The sequence below is a fragment of the Argopecten irradians genome, chromosome 9, assembly GCF_041381155.1.
Source record: "Argopecten irradians isolate NY chromosome 9, Ai_NY, whole genome shotgun sequence".
Lineage (NCBI taxonomy): Eukaryota > Metazoa > Mollusca > Bivalvia > Pectinida > Pectinidae > Argopecten > Argopecten irradians.
The window spans coordinates 23845395-23867232 of record NC_091142.1 but is presented as its reverse complement, the minus strand read 5'-3'; the positions used below and the strand labels follow the sequence as shown (position 1 = coordinate 23867232).

Genomic DNA, 21838 nt, shown 5'->3' with positions numbered 1-21838 from the left:
TCTTTATGTTCTCTTGTTGATACAAATACTTGTTTGTGGCATCGTCATGCTGAGTAACTAAAATGCATTTGTAATTTGATTTTATCACAGAGATTTTTTTTTGTGTTGTAGTATCAAAAAGAAATTAAAAATGCCTGATCACAGTAATAACTGCTATCAGAAGACTTTTTCGTCACGCTGAGTTTATGCTGCAACCAACGATAAACCTTATAAAAATAACTTCAAATAATATACTGTATAAAGACTTTATACTTTCTACTTGTCCTAATACTCTACACCTTCATATTTTCGGTTGAATCTGTCTATCTTAAAATGTGATAGATTGTATGATGGGTTCTTCTTTAACACAAGATCGGCTAAAATCTTCCCAACGACGGGCGAAAGTTTAAACCCGTGACCTGAAAGAAAAAATAATTATTCAGATTTACAAAATACGTACTGGTTTAAAGCAAAATGGAAAACATCAAAATTGATTATTTAGTAGCTATTTTCATACAAGACTAATTTTAATATTGATACCAGTTCAATTGCAATGTTTTTGAATCTGTACAATGTATGTATATATGTATAGCTATTAGAAGATGTGTTAGTGGTGTTATAGGATTGATGTATCCCCAACAATATACAAAATGGGGGTAATTAAATATTTAATTTGGAAGATTCACTAATTGTAGTGTTTATATATGGTATAGTTACCAATGTTAAATATTTCTTACTAAGCTTGAAATATGAAACAGTTGTGATGGATTTGTCAAACGATTTGTATGTGTTTACCTATTTCTTCTAATACGTTCCAATCATATGACTTATGAATTAGATTGAGATAGTCATTATGGGATTCAAGAGTATCGCATACCCAATTAACCGTGGCCTAGTAAAGGTATATTCTTTCTTTCTATCTTATATGTATACATCATATCCTTCCCATACATGTTGCCATTGATACCGAATCATGTATTTCTGATGACCTTGATCTTTTGATCAACTTCAACAACATTTTTTGTCATTTTTTACTCTGTCTTTGCTTTTGATCGAGTTAGCTCCCCTGTGGGTAGGTATCAATTGTGACGTATTATTTTATAGGCGTAATTAACGTTGTTTTATCTGAAAAGTTTGACGTTACGCTCGCAAAACATATGACGTCATAACCAATACATATGTACCTACCCACATTGTCAGATTAATCTGTCACGTGCAAATACAGAATAGTCTTAATACATATTTGGATTTTACGTAATTTCATTTTTAAGAAATGATGATATTGGAGATATCTCCATTCAGATATTTAGATGTCTTTCTCTATTTAGTGTGTATACTATATGGTTCTAGTTAATTTCAGATTTGTCCGGTTATATGCCAAAGGTCTGTGATATTGGTTATTTATCTTAAATCCTATCTTCAATTTGGTTGCAGTATTCATATGACAAATTCCTTATATAATTACCTATATGAACGTAGTTAATTAATGCTATACTATCTTTTTTTAAATGTGTGTATCGTGAACAGTGGACGCTCGTTAATCCGTACACAAACATCCCTTGTGCAAATCGTCCAGATTAGACATTTTCGGAATATTGAACAGTATAATTAGGTAACGAAAAAACCGTTCCCTGGCATTTCAATTTCAACAAAATTTTATTTCAAATAAATTGAAAAAGGATTGAACAATAGCCAACGCCTATGTAAGTTCTCTCCCTGTAATATCTGTATTTGTGAATTGTCAATTGCAAATTTTCGTGAATTCGCTGTACCGTTATTCTGTAGAGCCGCATAGAGAAACTCGTTTACATATATGTAGACACTGCCTGAATCATTCTATCATTTTTTTTTCAATTCTATCTATCATTCATTTATTTTTGCCAAAAAAAACTATTTTGAAATTGAACTGAATAAATGCAAATGCTGAATTCTAGAGGCTGACTTCTGCTGTTGTTGTTGATGTTTTTTTTAATTAACGAATTTCATGGTGTTCTGATTTATGATAACTTCTGTTTGTCTCTTTGTGATAGCATTCACAATTAACAGTGTTGTCTAGATCTACTGCCGAAGACATTATCATTGCAACATCATTCCGATAGTACGTTAAAGGGACAAGAACCTTAAATAATGTGTTCTGTATGCTTAGATATGGTTTTCAGATGTTTATTGAATATTTTATTACAATGATTGGTTATCTAAAAAAGACAGGAAAACGAGGGGAATAACTACCTCAAAAATGATAAAAAATAGACCGTCATATTCTATTTTTGGAACACAAAACGAATGCTGGCCGAAAGCGAGGTTATAATGAACGACAAACTTGCTGACGTGACAAGCAATATTTGTTTTCCACATTGTAAGATTATTTGCTAATTTACGATGGTTGACAAATGAAGTTTAAGCCATATTTGTTATAGAACAATTTGTATTTAGCGTAAGAATGATAAGTCAAAAGTCAAACGAGACTTTTCATCCGGTCATGACAGAGCACCGCGAAGGGAGGTTCCTGACTTAATTTTTGCTCATATGTACATCACGCAAGTATAAAGTTGGGAGCTACTCTCTTGCATTTCAGCGATTCGTTACAAAATTCGCCCGGGCCGGTTCAAAATACAGAAAGATGGAATTTCCATTATAAGTATTTTATTTGACACATTTGCACAATAACTGATATATGTTACTTAGTAAGATATCTGACACGTCTTAAATATGTATTAACTCAAATTTACATGGCTTATTTAGGTTCATGTCCCTTTAAGAAGCCAATCCTCAGACAAAACAGCTGTAGCAGCGATAATAGATAAATTGTTTCGACTAGGAAGAAGGTATAAATCCTACAAACATCACTAAAATATGCTAATGTCAAACTATTAGTAAATATGCCATCATTGTGACAGAGACAGGACAACCGCTGATAAAACACTTACCGGAAAACCCAGCTCCAATGATAATGTTGTCCCAAGCTGGATGTCGATCAAGGACAAAATCGTGATCCGGGGAGTTCTAGAGGAAAACAACAGTTTGTAGTATTATTTAGTATTCAATTAACATTAAGTGTTTTCATATGTGAATCATTATAAGTGTGCTATCACATCGTACCTATCAGAGTTACTAAATATATACCAATGCTGGTCATTGTACATCGTCGGAGACCAACGGTTGTTTGCACTATACCCGTGAGACAGCTCCATCTCATAGTACCGCTTTCGTCAAGTACCATCTGATTGGCCCCGACAGATTTTCCTGTCGATTTTTTAGCCAATGAGATTGGAGGTAACATACGCTTCACAGAAGCTGTACATAAACCACATTGATGTCCATAAATATTTTCCCTCCAAACTGGAGAGTTCTCTTTTTAAAAGAGTTATGTTGATTTGTTTCTATTTATAGAGTGACGTCATTGAAGCGGTGCTCTGAGAACGAGCTGTCCCACGGGTGATAACAATCGGATCACCTCGTCATTTTCTCCGAAACTAGACTCTGACGTAATTAGTAACCATATTGGACTACTTTCGGTAGAAAATGGCGGCGCCCATGGTTACACGCTTTAACGTAATCAGTTGGCGATCAGAGGTATTTATTCCTCGACTGCATCTATATCTACTGTACATGGGTTAAAGGTGATGGTTTCTTTGATTTTGTATATAAATTACAACTAGGAATTCGATTAACTGCCTCATTTTATAATGATTTAGTCGCTCTCCTTTGGGCGGTGTACAGTCAAACATCAGTTCTTGGTTCAAAAGGTCCGAATGAAAAGTTCCGTTGTTTAGAATCATCAATGTAAAATAGTTACACACAATGATACCGTTTCTGTTACAAAATTAAGAAACATATTACGGCTTTGTTGTTTATTCATTTTTCAACCGTTTACGTTCTATATCTCAAAGTTATACTATATAATATATATATCTAAATGTCTAGAATTGAATTTTATCTAGCGCTAGTATGATAATTTAGCATAAATGTGTCGATCACATTTTCGTCCATTTGAAACATTTACGTATATAAAGATTATGTTCTTCTTCGCAATTTTTAAAATTAGCTACATTTCGTTTTTTCAATATAATTTTCCGTTTCTTTTATATATTAGCAAGTTAGTTACAAATATTTTTGTTTGTTTGTTTTATTTTGAGTACCGTGTTCGCATAAATTCCAGACACATTATCTGTTCTCGGACTATCGGGCCTTCGGACTAACGGTCCTTCGGACTAACTGGCCTTCGAACTATTGGGCCGTAGGGATATGAGAGACAGGTGTATTTCTTGATTTAATATGACTTAGTCACACAAAACTGAAACTAAACACGAAGTGGTAATCAATTAGCGTCTTTATGATACTTTAATGCTAGGAATGCGGTACATATGACTTCTTCAAACAGCGATGTCGGACTCAAAATGTATTTTAATGGCCATCACCACCTTTGTTAAAAGTGAGTGTCTTGTAACATGTATTTGTTTTATCTTAACGTATTCTTTAAATGATGATTGAGGATATCATTAAAAAGTTTATGCATATTCTATGAACTTCTTTAAAACCATGAATACAAACTAATGAAATTGGCGGTATATTTTAAAATAGCTACAGTATAAGTATATTTGTTTGTACATGTATGATTATAATGGCTGATAAGTAAAATCAGAAGAGGAGTTTGTAATAATGTTTCCTTGATTTAATATCTTCACGTGTGTATATGTATATAAATGTTGTATTTATATCTCATTTTCTGTATCTCTTATTTGAGTAATAAAAGTTTTAACTTTGGAGAATTAAATCTTTAATGATATATTAACTGAACTGATGATGCCACGCGACCGAAATCACCGTTGAAGCATGTAAACAAACGAAATTATCGTCTACATCGTTTTCATATGAAAAACAATGTATCTTATCTGGCCTTCACCTCAAGTTGGAACAGTCACCACACAAATAAATGGATATTTCGGTACAAATGTGTTTTAAGATGCTACATCGCCGACAGAGAATAAACGATAATTATCATTTGAAAAAAGATGTTTACTCATATAAATGCCAGGGCTATTTCTAATTAACACAAAAAATATGTAAAATAGTATATTTTTGCTAAATGGTGCATGCGCAATCAGTAGTTTATTCCATATAGGACACAGTGCTATGGTTTTTTTTGGAAATCAATTAATTATTTTTGACATTTTTTATTTCTAACAAAAATAAGAAGCTCAAACTTTTCAATGATGGTAATGGTGTAAAGTAAGTAACTTTTGAAACTGAAAAAAAACTTGATTCGTCTGCTTCTGCTTTTTTTACAATAGAAAAAATACCATTGGTCAGCGGTATAGCATTTTTAATGGTTTAAATAACGCACGAAGTGAGGAATAATTTATGAACATTCTTCAAAGAAGTATATTGTATTAAGTCATATATTCCATTCATAAAAGGTTACCGTTGGATGAATTTTCTAAAATATTTCATAGTTTGAAGGAAATATTTTCGACTGATGATTCTTGTTCGAGCGTTCATGTTCATTCTAATAAAAATATTTCATACGTCTTATAAAACACAAATTTAGATAGTATAAATCAGGGAGTATGTTTTAAGTTCTTCTTTGTGGTACATATAGAGCTTTGAAGCAGACAAAAATTACGCTGTATGTTTCACAAGGAATGTAACCCTCTATGATATAGTCCTACAGGTAGCGGTAATATGGCCATTGTCCGGCGGAACACAAAATGCACCATTTTCATGTGCATTCATACAGTTAGGTTCGAGCCTATGTTCGAAGAAGTGGGCGAGGTGTTCCGATTGGGGTGATCACCCGAGGGTCTCCGACGATGGTCATTGTATTGTAAAACATAGCTTGTCTTAACCGGATGTCACCAGAACCAGCATATTTGTTCGGAACAGACAGGGTTAAATTGCTATAAATCAAAAAGGGAAGTATCATACAATTAAGCGGATATACACAAGGATCCGAAAATATTTAATGCATCATATCAACTGTCTCTGCTCCAAATTTTCGGCTGCGTATCCTTCGTCTGGGAATGAATGATAGTCATTTCCCAGACGAAGGCTACGCAGCAGAACATTTGGAGCAGATACAATTGATATTATGAATATTGTAAACCATGTTCCGTTTGGAACACTTAAGAGAAGTTACATAATGAACGAACGTAAATGTGTCATCTCACCATGAAAACTACCGTTGTCGTTTTTATTGTTGATTAAGATAGGCTGCTATCGTGCATGATGATACATAAGGAGGAAATTCACGAAACAATTACAATCATTCTAACGGGATTTTGCATAGTATATCGAATATTGAGGTTTCCCATGACAGACAAACAGAGCACAATTTTATTGAGTTAGGGACTTAAGTAGCAAGACTTTTATTATTTAGATATAATACTATCATATTGGTTCGTGTTCATATATCACATAACCTCTACAGCCTTAAAGATAATTCATGTTTGTCATCAATGATTTTTTAGATGTTAAATTGGAGTCATAAGAATACAATGAACTCATCTATTGTCTTGAATCCTATTAAAACGTAAGATCCCCAGTTGATTCATAAACTACCACTTGTCTCAGCATTAAAATGCACATTGAGTCTCATTGAAGAACATGTGCCTACTTAGCTGCACTATTGTCGCTCTAAAGACATCTAGATAGTTAATGACGTCGTCTTAAAAAGCATAGTAGGCCGGGTACGTATGTTCGCTCTAGTACTTACTGTGTATATACATGTTTCTATAATAGCAGGATGTGGCTCCAATCGCGGAAAATGGTCAGCTACGTATTGTTTCATATTCTCCACCACCCAGGTGCTGTCAGCTTCATCTCGTCTGTCGGGATCTACTTCTGGTCCAGCGTGCAAACACAACTGGAATTATACATACATCGTACCTTGTTATTGAGTGAAAGTTTTTTTTTTATTCCATCCACCCTATTACCGAATCTTTTGTTATACAGAGTTTTATACTCTAAGACTTGTAAGCTGATAGTTATTGTTGTGTCATTTGTCTGGAAATGACATCATTTCCGCTCACAAAAACTTATGAACCAGACAATGTCTACTCACAAAATAATCACCTGATTAACGAAAAATAATTAAAATAATATTATAGAAAAGAAAAGCTATCTACGAAATGATTCATTCCCGTATTCTGCCTAACGCAATAGTGGGCAGTCTTTCAACAAATCCGGAATTCCAGTTCGTCATATTGTTTGTCTTGGTTTTAATTTTATATTACTCTTAACATGGTATATCAGATTGTACTTAAAGTGGTATTAAATGCAATGTACTGATCATCTTGGTTCAATCTGTTCAGCAAATTTCAGAAAATCGTGACAATTACCTTGTAGAGTCCGGGATATTCTAAACTTGGCAAGCCATAAATGTCATACTGTCCAACACAATTGTCATCCAAAACGATCGGAAATGTTTCAGCACCATATTCCCCAGGAGTTTTCTCTCTCCAGTACAATACACTGATGCGTAAGGTCTAGACAATACAAATGGATGTTTTATATTGTCACCAGCGATATTAAGAACCTATTGGTATATATGAAAGATAGTGACATTCTACGCGAGGTGTCATATTACATGTGATAAAACAAAATACTTCAATTGGTTATTTTTCCTTGCCAATATGGTCATGTGATTCATATTCAAAACCAATTGTCACAAATATGGCAACGATGCATGTAGTCCGAATTATTCTGCCGTTATATCGTAAATGTCAATGCCTCTATCGGCGAATGACCTATTTAATCAGATGATTGAACTGACGAATAATTAAGACTAGGATACTCGTGATCCATATTTCATTACAAGTTATAATATACTACATTCATTGTAACACATGTATGTAACTAATAAAGAATCTTGGAACTCAAACATACCAACAATAATCAACTAGGCACTACTGCTTCGTTGTTTTACCTTGAGTGGTAACTGTACACCAAGAGTAGGTAACACTTTGGTGGCCCAGGGTCCTACCGTCAGTACCAGGTTCCGGCCCCGATAACTAGCTTTGTTTGTGTTCACTGTCACAATATCCCCAGGAAATACATCAACCACGGGCTCATTGTCCTGAAGGGTACCTCCGTGCCTTAAAAACTCCGTCTGGAAAATGTTTCGGTACTAAAATACATTTTGTAAATGGTATATAATTGTAAATTAATATACATTGGAAATACCTACATTGGTTGTATTTAACCACTTTTCAACTTTAAAGCACGAACATTAAAATAGTAGACAAACATTTAATATCAATGTTGATGCAAATGACTACGGTTTCCTCACTTGTTGTTTAATGTCTTCAGTTTAATTGAAATAAAATGTTGTTGAAATGAAATTACGATGTCCTCTTTAACTGTCTTAACTGAAGTTATGCTATTCTGTATTTCCATATTACAGAATGATCTGTTATTGTGGGTAGATAATGATTGTGACGTCATGTGTTTGTGGGTATAACGTCATACTTTTTAGTGAAAACGTCGTGAAAACACAAATAAGAACGTCACAATAGATACAAAACCGTAAGGAAAGCTACTCTGTTATATGCAACAACTGAATATCAATCAATAACTATATACCCACTACTTCGGAATGGCATGATGCCAGTAAGGTCGCAAAAGACATTATCCGCTTATTAGCTAACATCTGCATCACTTATCTTGATAAGAATGTTTAAATCCGCAAATTTTTGTCTTCGCGATCCTTTTTTGGATATATATCAATCGCAAAAATCGTAAATACGAAAGTTGTTTTATAATAATATACTTGCCATCATATTTGTTTGGTTTGGTTTCATTAGGAGTTAGACATATGATTGTGAACGTTTTCCTAGACATCATAAAATACTAATCCGTCTTTGCATACGACTGAGTTATCTCCCTTGTGGGAAGGTATTGTCACATTATTACTTACCAATAAGGATATTAAACTCTTTAATGTCGAACCGCCAAGATTTGATATAATAAAATATTTCTAAATAATTTATGAAATGTAGCAATAATACCAGATGTGATTATCAATACCTATCCACAACGGTAGTTAATTATTTATTGTGCGAAGTCGAATGGCCAATATTTAATATAATGAAATATTTCTGAGGTTATGAAATATATTGAAAATACCAGATGTGATCATCAATACCTGCCAACAATGGTAGTTCATTCTTTAATGTGCAAAGTCGAAAGGCCAACATTTAATATGATAAAGGTTTTTTTTCTGAATTTATGAAACATAGCGATAATACAAATGTACACATTACCAAATGTGATCATCAATACCTACCCACAACAGTAGTTAATTGTCTAATGTCCAAAGTCGAACGGCCAATATTTGATATAATAAAGTATTTCTGAATTTATGAAGTATAGTGATATACCTGAAAAGCGGCTAAAGCTTTGTCAGCAAACAGTATACCGCCCGTGTGATCCTCTACTGCCACAAAGTCCGCGGGGTAATGTAACATAGGGTACTTTGATCTTAACTCGTGTTCGTCAAGTTTTGTATATGATACCGAGTATTTACGTAGTGACTCGACTGTCCCATCAATGAGATCACATCCGGGCCTTCCCACTGCCAACAGTCCTGTTTTTCTGTATCAATAAACAAAGACACATTTAAATGCATGATATATCGCTGGTGCAATCGTTTAGGATAATGGTAGACGCTGATTTCTATTCTTCGAGGTTTGAGGTCATTTGCCTATAAAGTAGTTACAAATCTATGTTTATGCACTCGAACTTTTTTTTCAAAATCATTAATTTTATCGAAATTGTCTTAAGAATTCTGAAATGATTTTTGTTTTCCTTATTCATCCATACGTTTAGCAATTGGATGTATTTTAAAGTTTAATTTACATCAACCAATGGCCTTGATTCTCAGCATCTGTGAGGACTGCTAAATCAATCGTAACATACAAAGTGTACATATATTATATAATTCTGAAGAAATATTTTTAAAAAAAATCAATGTGACAGCATAAAAGCAGAAATAAAGATAATGATACTTATATTCAAATATGATACTTATCGAGACCCACAGTTGATTGACTAATACGCTACGCTACACTTAGCAAGACACGGTTGATTGGCTACGCTACACTTAGCAAGACACGGTTGATTGGCTACGCTACGCTACACTTATCGAGACCCACAGTTGATTCCGACGATGAATTTAAGCATAAACTATCATGACTTTATCAATATACTCCAGTAACTTTATAGATTCAATCAGCGATTTACAATACTAGCAATATGACAATATTGTTTATCTGACTCAACAGATAAAATCTATATGGCACCTCTCCAACTTTATAAACCTTAAATGTCGCACAGTTTTCATGACCCCTTAGCTGGTTGATATTTGCCCTTTTGATCCTAAGTGCTTTCCCATCGCCATCTGACCGCCTGACAAACATTACCTGACCTTGTTTGATATAACGGTAATATTTAACTTACCTGACAAAGTAGTCCCAGACTCTTTTTTACCTGTATAAAGTAGTCCCATACTCGTTTTCTAATTCTGTCCATAATTTGAATGCTTCTATCATCATCTCTGTGTAGTAATCCTCTCCTCCGTAAGCCATTCGTGTGATGCGGCTTTGTCCATGTGAACTTCCGCGGGAATGCGGAAGAGGGAACTATTGATAATTACTCATTTTTAATTATTGTAAAGATTGGATCAAGGTTTTCATTTGTGCGTAATAAGTATTTGGCATAGATATGAAAATACGAAATTGTATGAATAGGAAAATTCATTTAGACAAAAGGAAATTAACATGAAAAAATTCGCAACCACAGTAACTATTCTCATTATGGAACATTGACCGATCGCCAGGTGTAATATAACCACGCAGGGCTAGCGCTGTCAGTTGCCATAGGCGCAAATGGCGAATTTAATATGGCTTGTGTTTGCAAACACACGTATTTCTATTCAATGTCGGAGCAAACAACGTATTACACACTATACAAAATGCAAAGTCACATGCGGTTTGATTGACAGCTGCCGATCCGTCAATTTTCTAGTCACTTTGTTAGACAAAAAACTATATTCCAGCTTATTGAACGCAACTGTAGATCTATGAAACATATTACACGATGTTCTAACCTGCTCCAGTAGCAGTGTGCGTTGTCCTTCCTTGACCAGATTGTAGGCCGTGGATGACCCTTCTATCCCTGCCCCAACTACGATGCAGTCATATTCCGCGGCCATTGTTCACCGCCAGACGCTGGTATACTAAACGTATGGTTCGCAATTCGTGTGATAACGATTTTACATATAGACTGTGTAGGGGAGGACCATATGGCTATAATGAAATGACGTACTACACCTAACGATATGATCAAATGCTTTTCTAGGCATTCAATGAACATCTCTTAAGGTTTTAAATCATGTTTAAATATGCTAGTAATATTTTGCATGCCTATTAATCACTATTTAGGCGGTCCTGACCGTAACTAAATTGATGAAAAAGTGTATAGGGCCTCACATTAGGTATTACTGTTGACTCGTAGATTGTTGTGATCTTTGTGAGTTATGGCAAAATATAAAAACCGTACATTGCAGTTAATGCTATAATGTCATCTGAACATAAAGGGAATAGATCTTCTGTTTTTCAGAAAATATGTTCAATTAAGGAGTTTAAATGCAATGCCACAAATCCGCATGGTTTGCCCAAGCGTTGAACTTTTTTTCAAAAAACTAGTCTTCGTTTCATGCTGTTAAGTGTTCCTAAATACATGTAGTATATATTAGGAGTGTTTGCGATGATTGAAATGCATTTTCTATATAAAATTGTTGTATAATGTAATTTACAACAACCTCTCATACGGCAGTCTACAACTTAAAAGTACAAAGGCTAGACCATAGACACTTTTTATCAATGCAACCTAGTTATCTTAAAGTACACCTAAGAGTGATAGGCCTACAAAATACTACTAACTTAAACAGGGTCTTAAACCTTAACATACAGTTATGTGCCGTAATTTTCTAAATTCATGTATCAGCAAATTTTATTCAAGTGTTCAGCTGTACATTCCCATAGAAATAATCCAAACAAGAGATCTCTTTATCTGTAAAAACTAGAAATAGAAAAGTTTTTTAACTTGATAAATCCATTAGAAAAATACGGAATTTTTGTTAACTTTAAAAAGGTTTTTGCCCTACATTCTGCAATCCTTTCCTATTGTGACATGAACTTTCACGAGTTTGCTTAAGATAAGGAATTTTCATGATACTATGGCCAGTCAACTTTTATCTGGATATTGATTTTTCTATTCAAGAAATAAACTTACAATATTAAACCATTATCTGTAATTCTTTCCTGAATATTCTGTAATTCTTTCCTGAATAGACTAAACACTAACTTGATATGAAAAAAATGGTCATTTATAACACTACAAACGATGTCAACATCACCAAAGGACCAATAATCACATGGTGTGAACCAAATAAATAAATTCACAAAAAAATGTAATTATAATTACTTGGTAAAATATAACATAATTTGCTATTTTGACATGTAATAATTTCTATACTAAAGTATTTCCCGAACGCCTCAAGACGAATTATCCCAGGAGCGCGGCGATTTAAAAGTAAAACACAATGCATATTGTTAATTTGAGATAGGGAGGTTTTGCGTGCTGAATACTAGATTTTAATCTAGATACTTTCGTTGGACGGTGTTTGATCATTCTATTAATGAAATCACACAAATAAATGGATATTTCGGTACAAATGTGTTTTAAGAATACTACATCGCCGACAGAGAATAAACGATAATTATCATTTGAAAAAAGTGTTTACTCATATAAATGCCAGGGCTATTTCTAATTAACACAAAAAATATGTAAAATAGTATATTTTTGCTAAATGGTGCATGCGCAATCAGTAGTTAATTCCATATAAGACACAGTGCTATGATTTTTTTGACATTTTTTATTTCTAACAAAAATAAGAAGCTCAAAACTTTTCAATGATGGTAATGGTGTAAAGTAAGTAACTTTTGAAACTGAAAAAAAAACTTGATTCGTCTGCTTCTGCTTTTTTACAATAGAAAAAATACCATTGGTCAGCGGTATAGCATTTTTAATGGTTTAAATAACGCACGAAGTGAGGAATAATTTATGAACATTCTTCAAAGAAGTATATTGTATTAAGTCATATATTCCATTCATAAAAGGTTACCGTTGGATGAATTTTCTAAAATATTTCATAGTTTGAAGGAAATATTTTCGACTGATGATTCTTGTTGGAGCGTTCATGTTCATTCTAATAAAAATATTTCATACGTCTTATAAAACACAAATTTAGATAGTATAAATCAGGGAGTATGTTTTAAGTTCTTCTTTGTGGTACATATAGAGCTTTGAAGCAGACAAAAATTACGCTGTATGTTTCACAAGGAATGTAACCCTCTATGATATAGTCCTACAGGTAGCGGTAATATGGCCATTGTCCGGCGGAACACAAAATGCACCATTTCCATGTGTATTCATACAGTTAGGTTCGAGCCTATGTTCGAAGAAGTGGGCGAGGTGTTCCGATTGGGGTGATCACCCGAGGGTCTCCGACGATGGTCATTGTATTGTAAAACATAGCTTGTCTTAACCGGATGTCACCAGAACCAGCATATTTGTTCGGAACAGACAGGTTAAATTGCTATAAATCAAAAAAGGGAAGTATCATACAATTAAGCGGATATACACAAGGATCCGGAAAATATATTAATGCATCATATCAACTGTCTCTGCTCCAAATTTTCGGCTGCGTATCCTTCGTCTGGGAATATGAATGATAGTCATTTCCCAGACGAAGGCTACGCAGCAGAACATTTGGAGCAGATACAATTGATATTATGAATATTGTAACCATGTTCCGTTTGGAACACTTAAGAAAAGTTACATAATGAACCGTACTGTAATGTGTCATCTCACCATGAAAACTACCGTTGTCGTTTTTATTGTTGATTACGATAGGCTGCTATCGTGCATGAATGATACATAAGGAGGAAAATTCACGAAACAATTACAATCATTCTAACGGGAATTTGCATAGTATATCGAATATTGAGGTTTCGCATGACAGACAAACAGAGCACAATTTTATTGAGTTTAGGGACTTAAGTAGCAAGACTTTTATTATTTAGATATAATACTATCATATTGGTTTCGTGTTCATATATCACATAACCTCTACAGCCTTAAAGATAATTCATGTTTGTCATCAATGATTTTTTAGATGTTAAATTGGAGTCATAAGAATACAATGAACTCATCTATTGTCTTGAATCCTATTAAAACGTAAGATCCCCAGTTGATTCATAAACTACCACTTGTCTCAGCATTAAAATGCACATTGAGTCTCATTGAAGAACATGTGCCTACTTAGCTGCACTATTGTCGCTCTAAAGACATCTAGATAGTTAATGACGTCGTCTTAAAAAGCATAGTAGGCCGGGTACGTATGTTCGCTCTAGTACTTACTGTGTATATACATGTTTCTATAATAGCAGGTATGTGGCTCCAATCGCGGGAAATGGTCAGTTACGTATTGTTTCATATTCTCCACCACCCAGGTGCTGTCAGCTTCATCTCGTCTGTCGGGATCTACTTCTGGTCCAGCGTGCAAACACAACTGGAATTATACATACATCGTACCTTGTTATTGAATGAAAGTTTTTTTTTATTCCATCCACCCTATTACCGAATCTTTTGTTATACAGAGTTTTATACTCTAAGACTTGTAAGCTGATAGTTATTGTTGTGTCATTTGTCTGGAAATGACATCATTTCCGCTCACAAAAACTAATGAACCAGACAATGTCTACTCACAAAATAATCACCTGATTAACGAAAAATAATTAAAATAATATTATAGAAAAGAAAAGCTATCTACGAAATGATTCATTCCCGTGTTCTGCTCTAAACGCAATAGTGGGCAGGTCCTTATCAACCAAATCCGGAATTCCCAGATCGTCGTCATATTGTTTGTCTTGGTTTTAATTTTATATTACTCGCTTAACATGGTATATCAGATTGTACTTAAAGTGGTATTAAATGCAATGTACTGATCATCTTGGGTTCAATCTGTTCAGCAAAATTTTCAGAAAATCGTGAACAATTACCTTGTAGAGTCCCCGGGGGAAAAAATATTATTATTCCCTAAACTTGGCAAGCCATAAAAGTCATACTGTCCAACACACTTGTCATCCAAAACGATCCGAAATGTTTCAGCAACCATATTCCCCAGTGAGTTTTTCTCCTCTCCAGGTACAATACACTGGATGCGTAAGTCCATAGCTAGACCAATACAAATGGATGTTTTATATTGTCACCAAGCGATATTAAGAACCAAAAACCTATTGGTATATATAAAAGATAGAGACATTCTACGCGAGGTGTCATATTACATGTGATAAAACAAAATACTTCAATTGGTTATTTTTCCTTGCCAATATGGTCATGTGATTCATATTCAAAACCAATTGTCACAAATATGGCAACGATGCATGTAGTCCGAATTATTCTGCCGTTATAATCGTAAATGTCAATGCCTCTATCGGCGAATGACCTATTTAATCAGATGATTGAACTGACGAATAATTAAGACTAGGATACCCGTGATCCATATTTTTATTACCAAGTTATAATATACTACATTCATTGTAACACATGTATGTAACTAATAAAGAATCTTTGGAACTTCAAACATACCAACAATAATCAACTTGGCACTGCTACTCTCGTTGTTTTACCTTGAGTAGGTAACTGTAAAACCAAGAGTAGAGTAACACTTTGGTGGCCCAGGGTCCTACCGTCAGTACCAGGTTCCGGCCCCGATAACTACCTTTGTTTGTTTTTACTGTCACAATATCCCCAGGAAATACATCAACCACGGGCTCTCATTGTCCTGAAGGGTACCTCCGTGCTTTAAAAAACTCCGTCTGGAAAATGTTTCGGTACTTACATAAATGGTATATTGGTAATACCTACAATGGTCGGCTGTATTTAACACCTTTTCAACTTTAAAACACGAACATTAAAACAGTAGACAAACATTTAATATCAATGTTGATACAAATGACTACGGTTTCCTCACTTGTTGTTCAATGTCCTTCAGTTTAATTTGAAATAGAATTTTGTTGAAATGAAATTACGGTTTCCTCTTTTATTGTCTTAACTGAAGTTATGCTATTCTGTTATTTCCATATTACATAATGATCTTGTGGGTAGATAACGATATAACGTCATACTTTGTAGTGAAAACGTGTGAATTTCGCATACAAATAAGGACGTTACAAAAGATACATAACCGTAAGGAAAGCTACTCTGTTATATGCCACAACTGAATATCAATTAATAACTATATGCTCACTATTTCGGAATTTCATGATGATAGGAATGTTTAAATCCGCAAATGTTTGTCTTCGCAATCCTTTTTTTTTTTTGGATATATAAATCGCGAAAATCGTAAATCTGAAAATTGTTTTACTGTAATAGGGAGGGTTTCCCAAGAGACTCGGAGGGGCGACCCGACTGTAGCTCCCGTGTTATATGTTTAAGTCCCAAATAGTGATCGTTTTGAGTTATTTTGTAGTATATCAACTGAGTCCACTGTCAGTCACACATTAATCCTCTCCGGATTCCCGTTTCCTACATACAGGTTGGTTTTTCTACGTTTGTTGTAGAGGAAGACACGGATCACTAATCCAATAACTCATACTACATGAACGGGTATAATTCAGGTTATATTATAAGACAAGTAATACAGAAATTTATCACAGATTAAATTTACTATTGTGCCTGATGCAGAACAAGTTTTCTTACAGTAAGAGGAAACAAGTATACAATTAAATCCTATATGAAGCGAAACCCCAATTTATATTGCTACAGAAACAACCAAGACCACGTGTATCCCACACACATCCTAACATCACCTAACGGGAGAGAACCGGAACCTATCCACTATAGTTTCCCAACTCTAAAAAGGAAATAATCAAACCGTGTAAATAGGTTTATTCCTATGGATTTCTAAGTCCTTAACCCCTGACGATCCACCTACTAACCACAGTGTGAGCTAGGTTTCCAAAGGATGTCTAAGCCCTAAGCCCCTGACAATCCCCTAGTACTCCACAAGCCCTTGTTAGACATAGCTCTAAGTATATAACCCCCAAAAAATGGTAGTATCATGAGAACCCCCGCAAGTGTTGCACTGTTGACATGTGCACTCCGCCATGGTCTTCTGTCCCTTAACCCATTATCCCTACTCAAGACAAAAGCTTCCTTAGAAATCAGCCCCTTTTATAACGACCACATCAACCCACTATCCAAAGGCAACCACTGATTGGTTTAAGTCCGACACCATATCTGGATATAAACACCTCCCACGTGTACCACACGATACTCTGTAACTCCCGGCCAGCGGCCAGCTCGATTTCTCGAAACAAACTTAAGTCAAAAAACTGACCATAATCATAAATTTTCATATAAATTACATAAGGAGAAAAACTTAAGTTTTGACTTAAGTCTGCATTTTTTGTTTCGAGAATTTGGGTCAAAGATACATAAACAGATCACTGAAGTGAAGACTTAGAAAATGCAATAACAAATATACATACTGTAAAAATAAATGCAACAATGATAGAAACCCGTTCATAACATACTTGCCAATATTTGTTTGGTATGGTTTTATTAGGAGTTAGACATTTGATTGTGAACGTTTTCCTAAACATCATTAAAAACTAATCCGCCTTTGCATACGACTGAGTTATCTCCCTTGTGGGAAGGTATTGTCACAATATTACTTACCATAAGGATGTCTAACTCTTTAATGTCCAAAGTCGAACTGCCAAGATTTGATATAATGAAATATTTCTGAATAATTTATGAAATGTAGCGATAATACCAGATGTGATTATCAATACTACCTACCCACAATGATAGTTAAAATTTTCTTTTGAATTATTAAAACCGATGTGCATCAATACCTGCAACAGGTAGTTAATTCTTTAATATGCAATCGAAAGGCCAACATTTATATGATAAGTTTTTTTTCTGAATTTATGAAACATAGCGATAATACATGTACACATACCAAATGTGATCATCAATACCTACCCACAACGGTAGTTAATTATCTAATGTCCAAGGTCGAATGGCCAATATTTGATATAAAAAAAGTATTTCTGAATTTATGAAATATAGTGATATACCTGAAAAGCGGCTAAAGCCTTGTCAGCGAACAGTATACCGCCCGTGTGATCCTCTACTGCCACAAAGTCTCCGGGGTAATGTAACATCGGGTACTTTGATCGTAACTCGTGTTCATCAAGTTTTGTATATGACACCGAGTATTTACGTAGTGACTCGACTGTCCCATCAATGAGATCACATCCGGGCCTTCCCACTGCCAACAGTCCTGTTTTTCTGTATCGATAAACAAAGACACATTTAAATGCATGATATATCGCTTGTGCAATCGTTTAAGATGATGGTAGACGCTGATTTCTATTCTCCGAGGTTTGAGGTCATTTGCCTATAAAGTAGTTACAAATCTAAGTTTATGCACTGAAACTTCTTTTTTTTCAAAATCGTTAAACTTATCGAAATTGTCTTAAGCATTCTGAAATGATTTTTGTTTTCATTATTCATCCATACGTTTAGCAATTAGATGTATTTTAAAGTTTAATTTACATCATCTCTTATAATAAATGGCCTTGATTCTCAGCATTTGTGAGGACTGCTAAATCAATCGTAACATACAAAGTGTACATATATTATATAATTCTGAAGAAATATTAACAAAAGGTCAATGTGACAGCATAAAAGCAGAAATAAAGATTATGATATTTATATTCAAATATGACACTTATCGAGAACCACAGTTGATTGACTACATACGCTACGCTACACTTAGCAAGACACGGTTGATTGGCTACGCTACGCTAAACTTATCGAGACCCACAGTTGATTGCTACGCTACGCTACACTTATCGAGACCCACGGTTGATTCCGACGATGAATTTAAGCATAAACTATCATGACTTTATCAATATACTCCAGTAACTTTATAGATTCAATCAGCGATTTACAATACTAGCAATATGACAATATTGTTTATCTGACTCAACAGATAAAATCTATATGGCACCTCTCCAACTTTATAAACCTTAAATGTCGCACAGTTTTCATGACCCCTTAGCTGGTTGATATTTGCCCTTTTGATCCTAAGTGCTTTCCCATCGCCATCTGACCGCCTGACAAACATTACCTGACCTTGTTTGATATAACGGTAATATTTAACTTACCTGACAAAGTAGTCCCAGACTCTTTTTTACCTGTATAAAGTAGTCCCATACTCGTTTTCTAATTCTGTCCATAATTTGAATGCTTCTATCATCATCTCTGTGTAGTAATCCTCTCCTCCGTAAGCCATTCGTGTGATGCGGCTTTGTCCATGTGAACTTCCGCGGGAATGCGGAAGAGGGAACTATTGATAATTACTCATTTTTATCATTAATGTAAAGATTGGATCAAGGTTTTCATTTGTGCGTAATACGTATTCGGCATAGATATTAAAATACGAAATTGTATGAATAAGAAAATTCATTTAGACAAAAGGAAATTAACATGAAAAAATTACCTTCGCAACCACAGTAACTATTCTCATTATGGAACATTGACCGATCGCCAGGTGTAATATAACCACGCAGGGCTAGCGCTGTCAGTTGCCATAGGCGCAAATGGCGAATTTAATATGGCTTGTGTTTGCAAACACACGTATTTCTATTCAATGTCGGAGCAAACATCGTATTACACACTATACAAAATGCAAAGTCACATGCGGTTTGATTGACAGCTGCCGATCCGTCAATTTTCTAGTCACTTTGTTAGACAAAAACTATATTCCAGCTTATTGAACGCAACTGTAGATCTATGAAACATATTACACGATGTTCTAACCTGCTCCAGTAGCAGTGTGCGTTGTCCTTCCTTGACCAGATTGTAGGCCGTGGATGACCCTTCTATCCCTGCCCCAACTACGATGCAGTCATATTCCGCGGCCATTGTTCACCGCCAGACGCTGGTATACTAAACGTATGGTTCGCAATTCGTGTGATAACGATTTTACATACAGACTGTGTAGGGGAGGACCATATGGCTATAATGAAATGACGTACTACACCTAACGATATGATCAAATGCTTTTCTAGGCATTCAATGAACATCTCTTAAGGTTTTAGATCATGTTTAAATAAGCTAGTAATATTTTGCATGCCTATTAATCATTATTTAGGCGGTCCTGACCGTAACTAAATTGATAAAAAGTGTATAGGGCCTCACATTAGGTATTACTGTTGACTCGTAGATTGTTGTGATCTTTGTGAGTTATGGCAAAATATAAAAAACGTACATTGCAGTTAATGCTATAATGTCATCTGAACATAAAGGGAATAGATCTTCTGTTTTTCAGAAAATATGTTCAATTAAGGAGTTTAAATGCAATGCCACAAATCCGCATGGTTTGCCCAAGTTTTGAACTTTTTTTCAAAAAACTAGTCTTCGTTTCATGCTGTTAAGTGTTCCTAAATACATGTAGTATATATTAGGAGTGTTTGCGATGATTGAAATGCCTTTTCTATATAAAATTGTTGTATAATGTAATTTACAACAACCTCTCATACGGCAGTCTACAAGTTAAAAGTACAAAGGCTAGACCATAGACACTTTTTATCAATGCAACCTAGTTATCTTAAAGTACACCTAAGAGTGATAGGCCTACAAAATACTACTAACTTAAACAGGGTCTAAAACCTTAACATACAGTTATGTGCCGTAATTTTCTAAATTCATGTATCAGCAAATTTTATTCAAGTGTTCAGCTGTACATTCCCATAGAAATAATCCAAACAAGAGAACTCTTTATCTGTAAAAACTAGAAATAGAAAAGTTTTTTAACTTGATAAATCCATTAGAAAAATACGGAATTTTTGTTAACTTTAAAAAGGTTTTTGCCCTACATTCTGCAATCCTTTCCTATTGTGACATGAACTTTCACGAGTTTGCTTAAGATAAGGAATTTTCATGATACTATGGCCAGTCAACTTTTATCTGGATATTGATTTTTCTATTCAAGAAATAAACTTACAATATTACATTCTGTAATTCTTTCCTGAATACTTCTGTCTTCTTGTACTAGATACTAGGGCTAGCCAAATAGGATAAAATATACTTGTGTTAAATCACCGTATCTAAGCTGCTTGTTCGTGGGATCTTAATAAAATGACAAACACTAACTGAATGAAAATGGTCATTTATTACACTACAAACGATGTCAACATCACCAAAGGACCAATAATCACATGGGTGAACCAATAATAATTCACAACAAAATGTAATTATAATTACTTGGTAAATATAACATAATTTGCTATTTTGACATGTAATAATTTCTATACTAAAGTATTTCCCGAACGCCTCAAGACGAATTATCCCAGGAGCGCGGCGATTTAAAAGTAAAACACAATGCATATTGTCTAATTTGAGACAGGGAGGTTTGCCTGGCTGATACCTAGATTTATCTAGATACTTTCGTTGACGGTGTTTGATCAGTCTATCTATGAATTCAAAATGTAATTATTGAATGTCCTTGAAATATTGATTTCTAGTTTGGATATTGCATGACGTTAATATTTTTAATATACGTCTATACGGATTCTTGACGCTGATGTGATGTAAGCCTCCGATATGTTTGACCAGGCGATTGGCCGTTGCTAGATCATGAGTTTGAAGCCCGGATACATAGAACATGAGCCCATACAAATGTCTCCTGTCGTCTCTAATGTTTCTATTAAATAAGATA

General features: G+C 34.5%; 1 protein-coding gene and 1 pseudogene across 1 annotated transcript; both read right to left on the bottom strand.

The window, feature by feature from the left end:
* On the bottom strand, nt 1–11188 carry LOC138330651 (peroxisomal sarcosine oxidase-like). Its single transcript, XM_069278200.1, has 8 exons — nt 11084–11188; nt 10465–10616; nt 9357–9570; nt 7904–8086; nt 7317–7463; nt 6692–6841; nt 2907–2982; nt 1–398 (listed from the first exon to the last, which is right to left on the bottom strand). Exons 1-8 carry the CDS (start codon nt 11186–11188, stop codon nt 265–267), a joined length of 1161 nt encoding a protein of 386 aa, XP_069134301.1. The 3' UTR covers nt 1–264.
* A 2301-nt stretch (nt 11189–13489) lies between these two features.
* Nucleotides 13490–20043, bottom strand: LOC138330650 (peroxisomal sarcosine oxidase-like; annotated as a pseudogene).
* Between the last annotated feature and the right edge of the window lie 1795 nt (nt 20044–21838).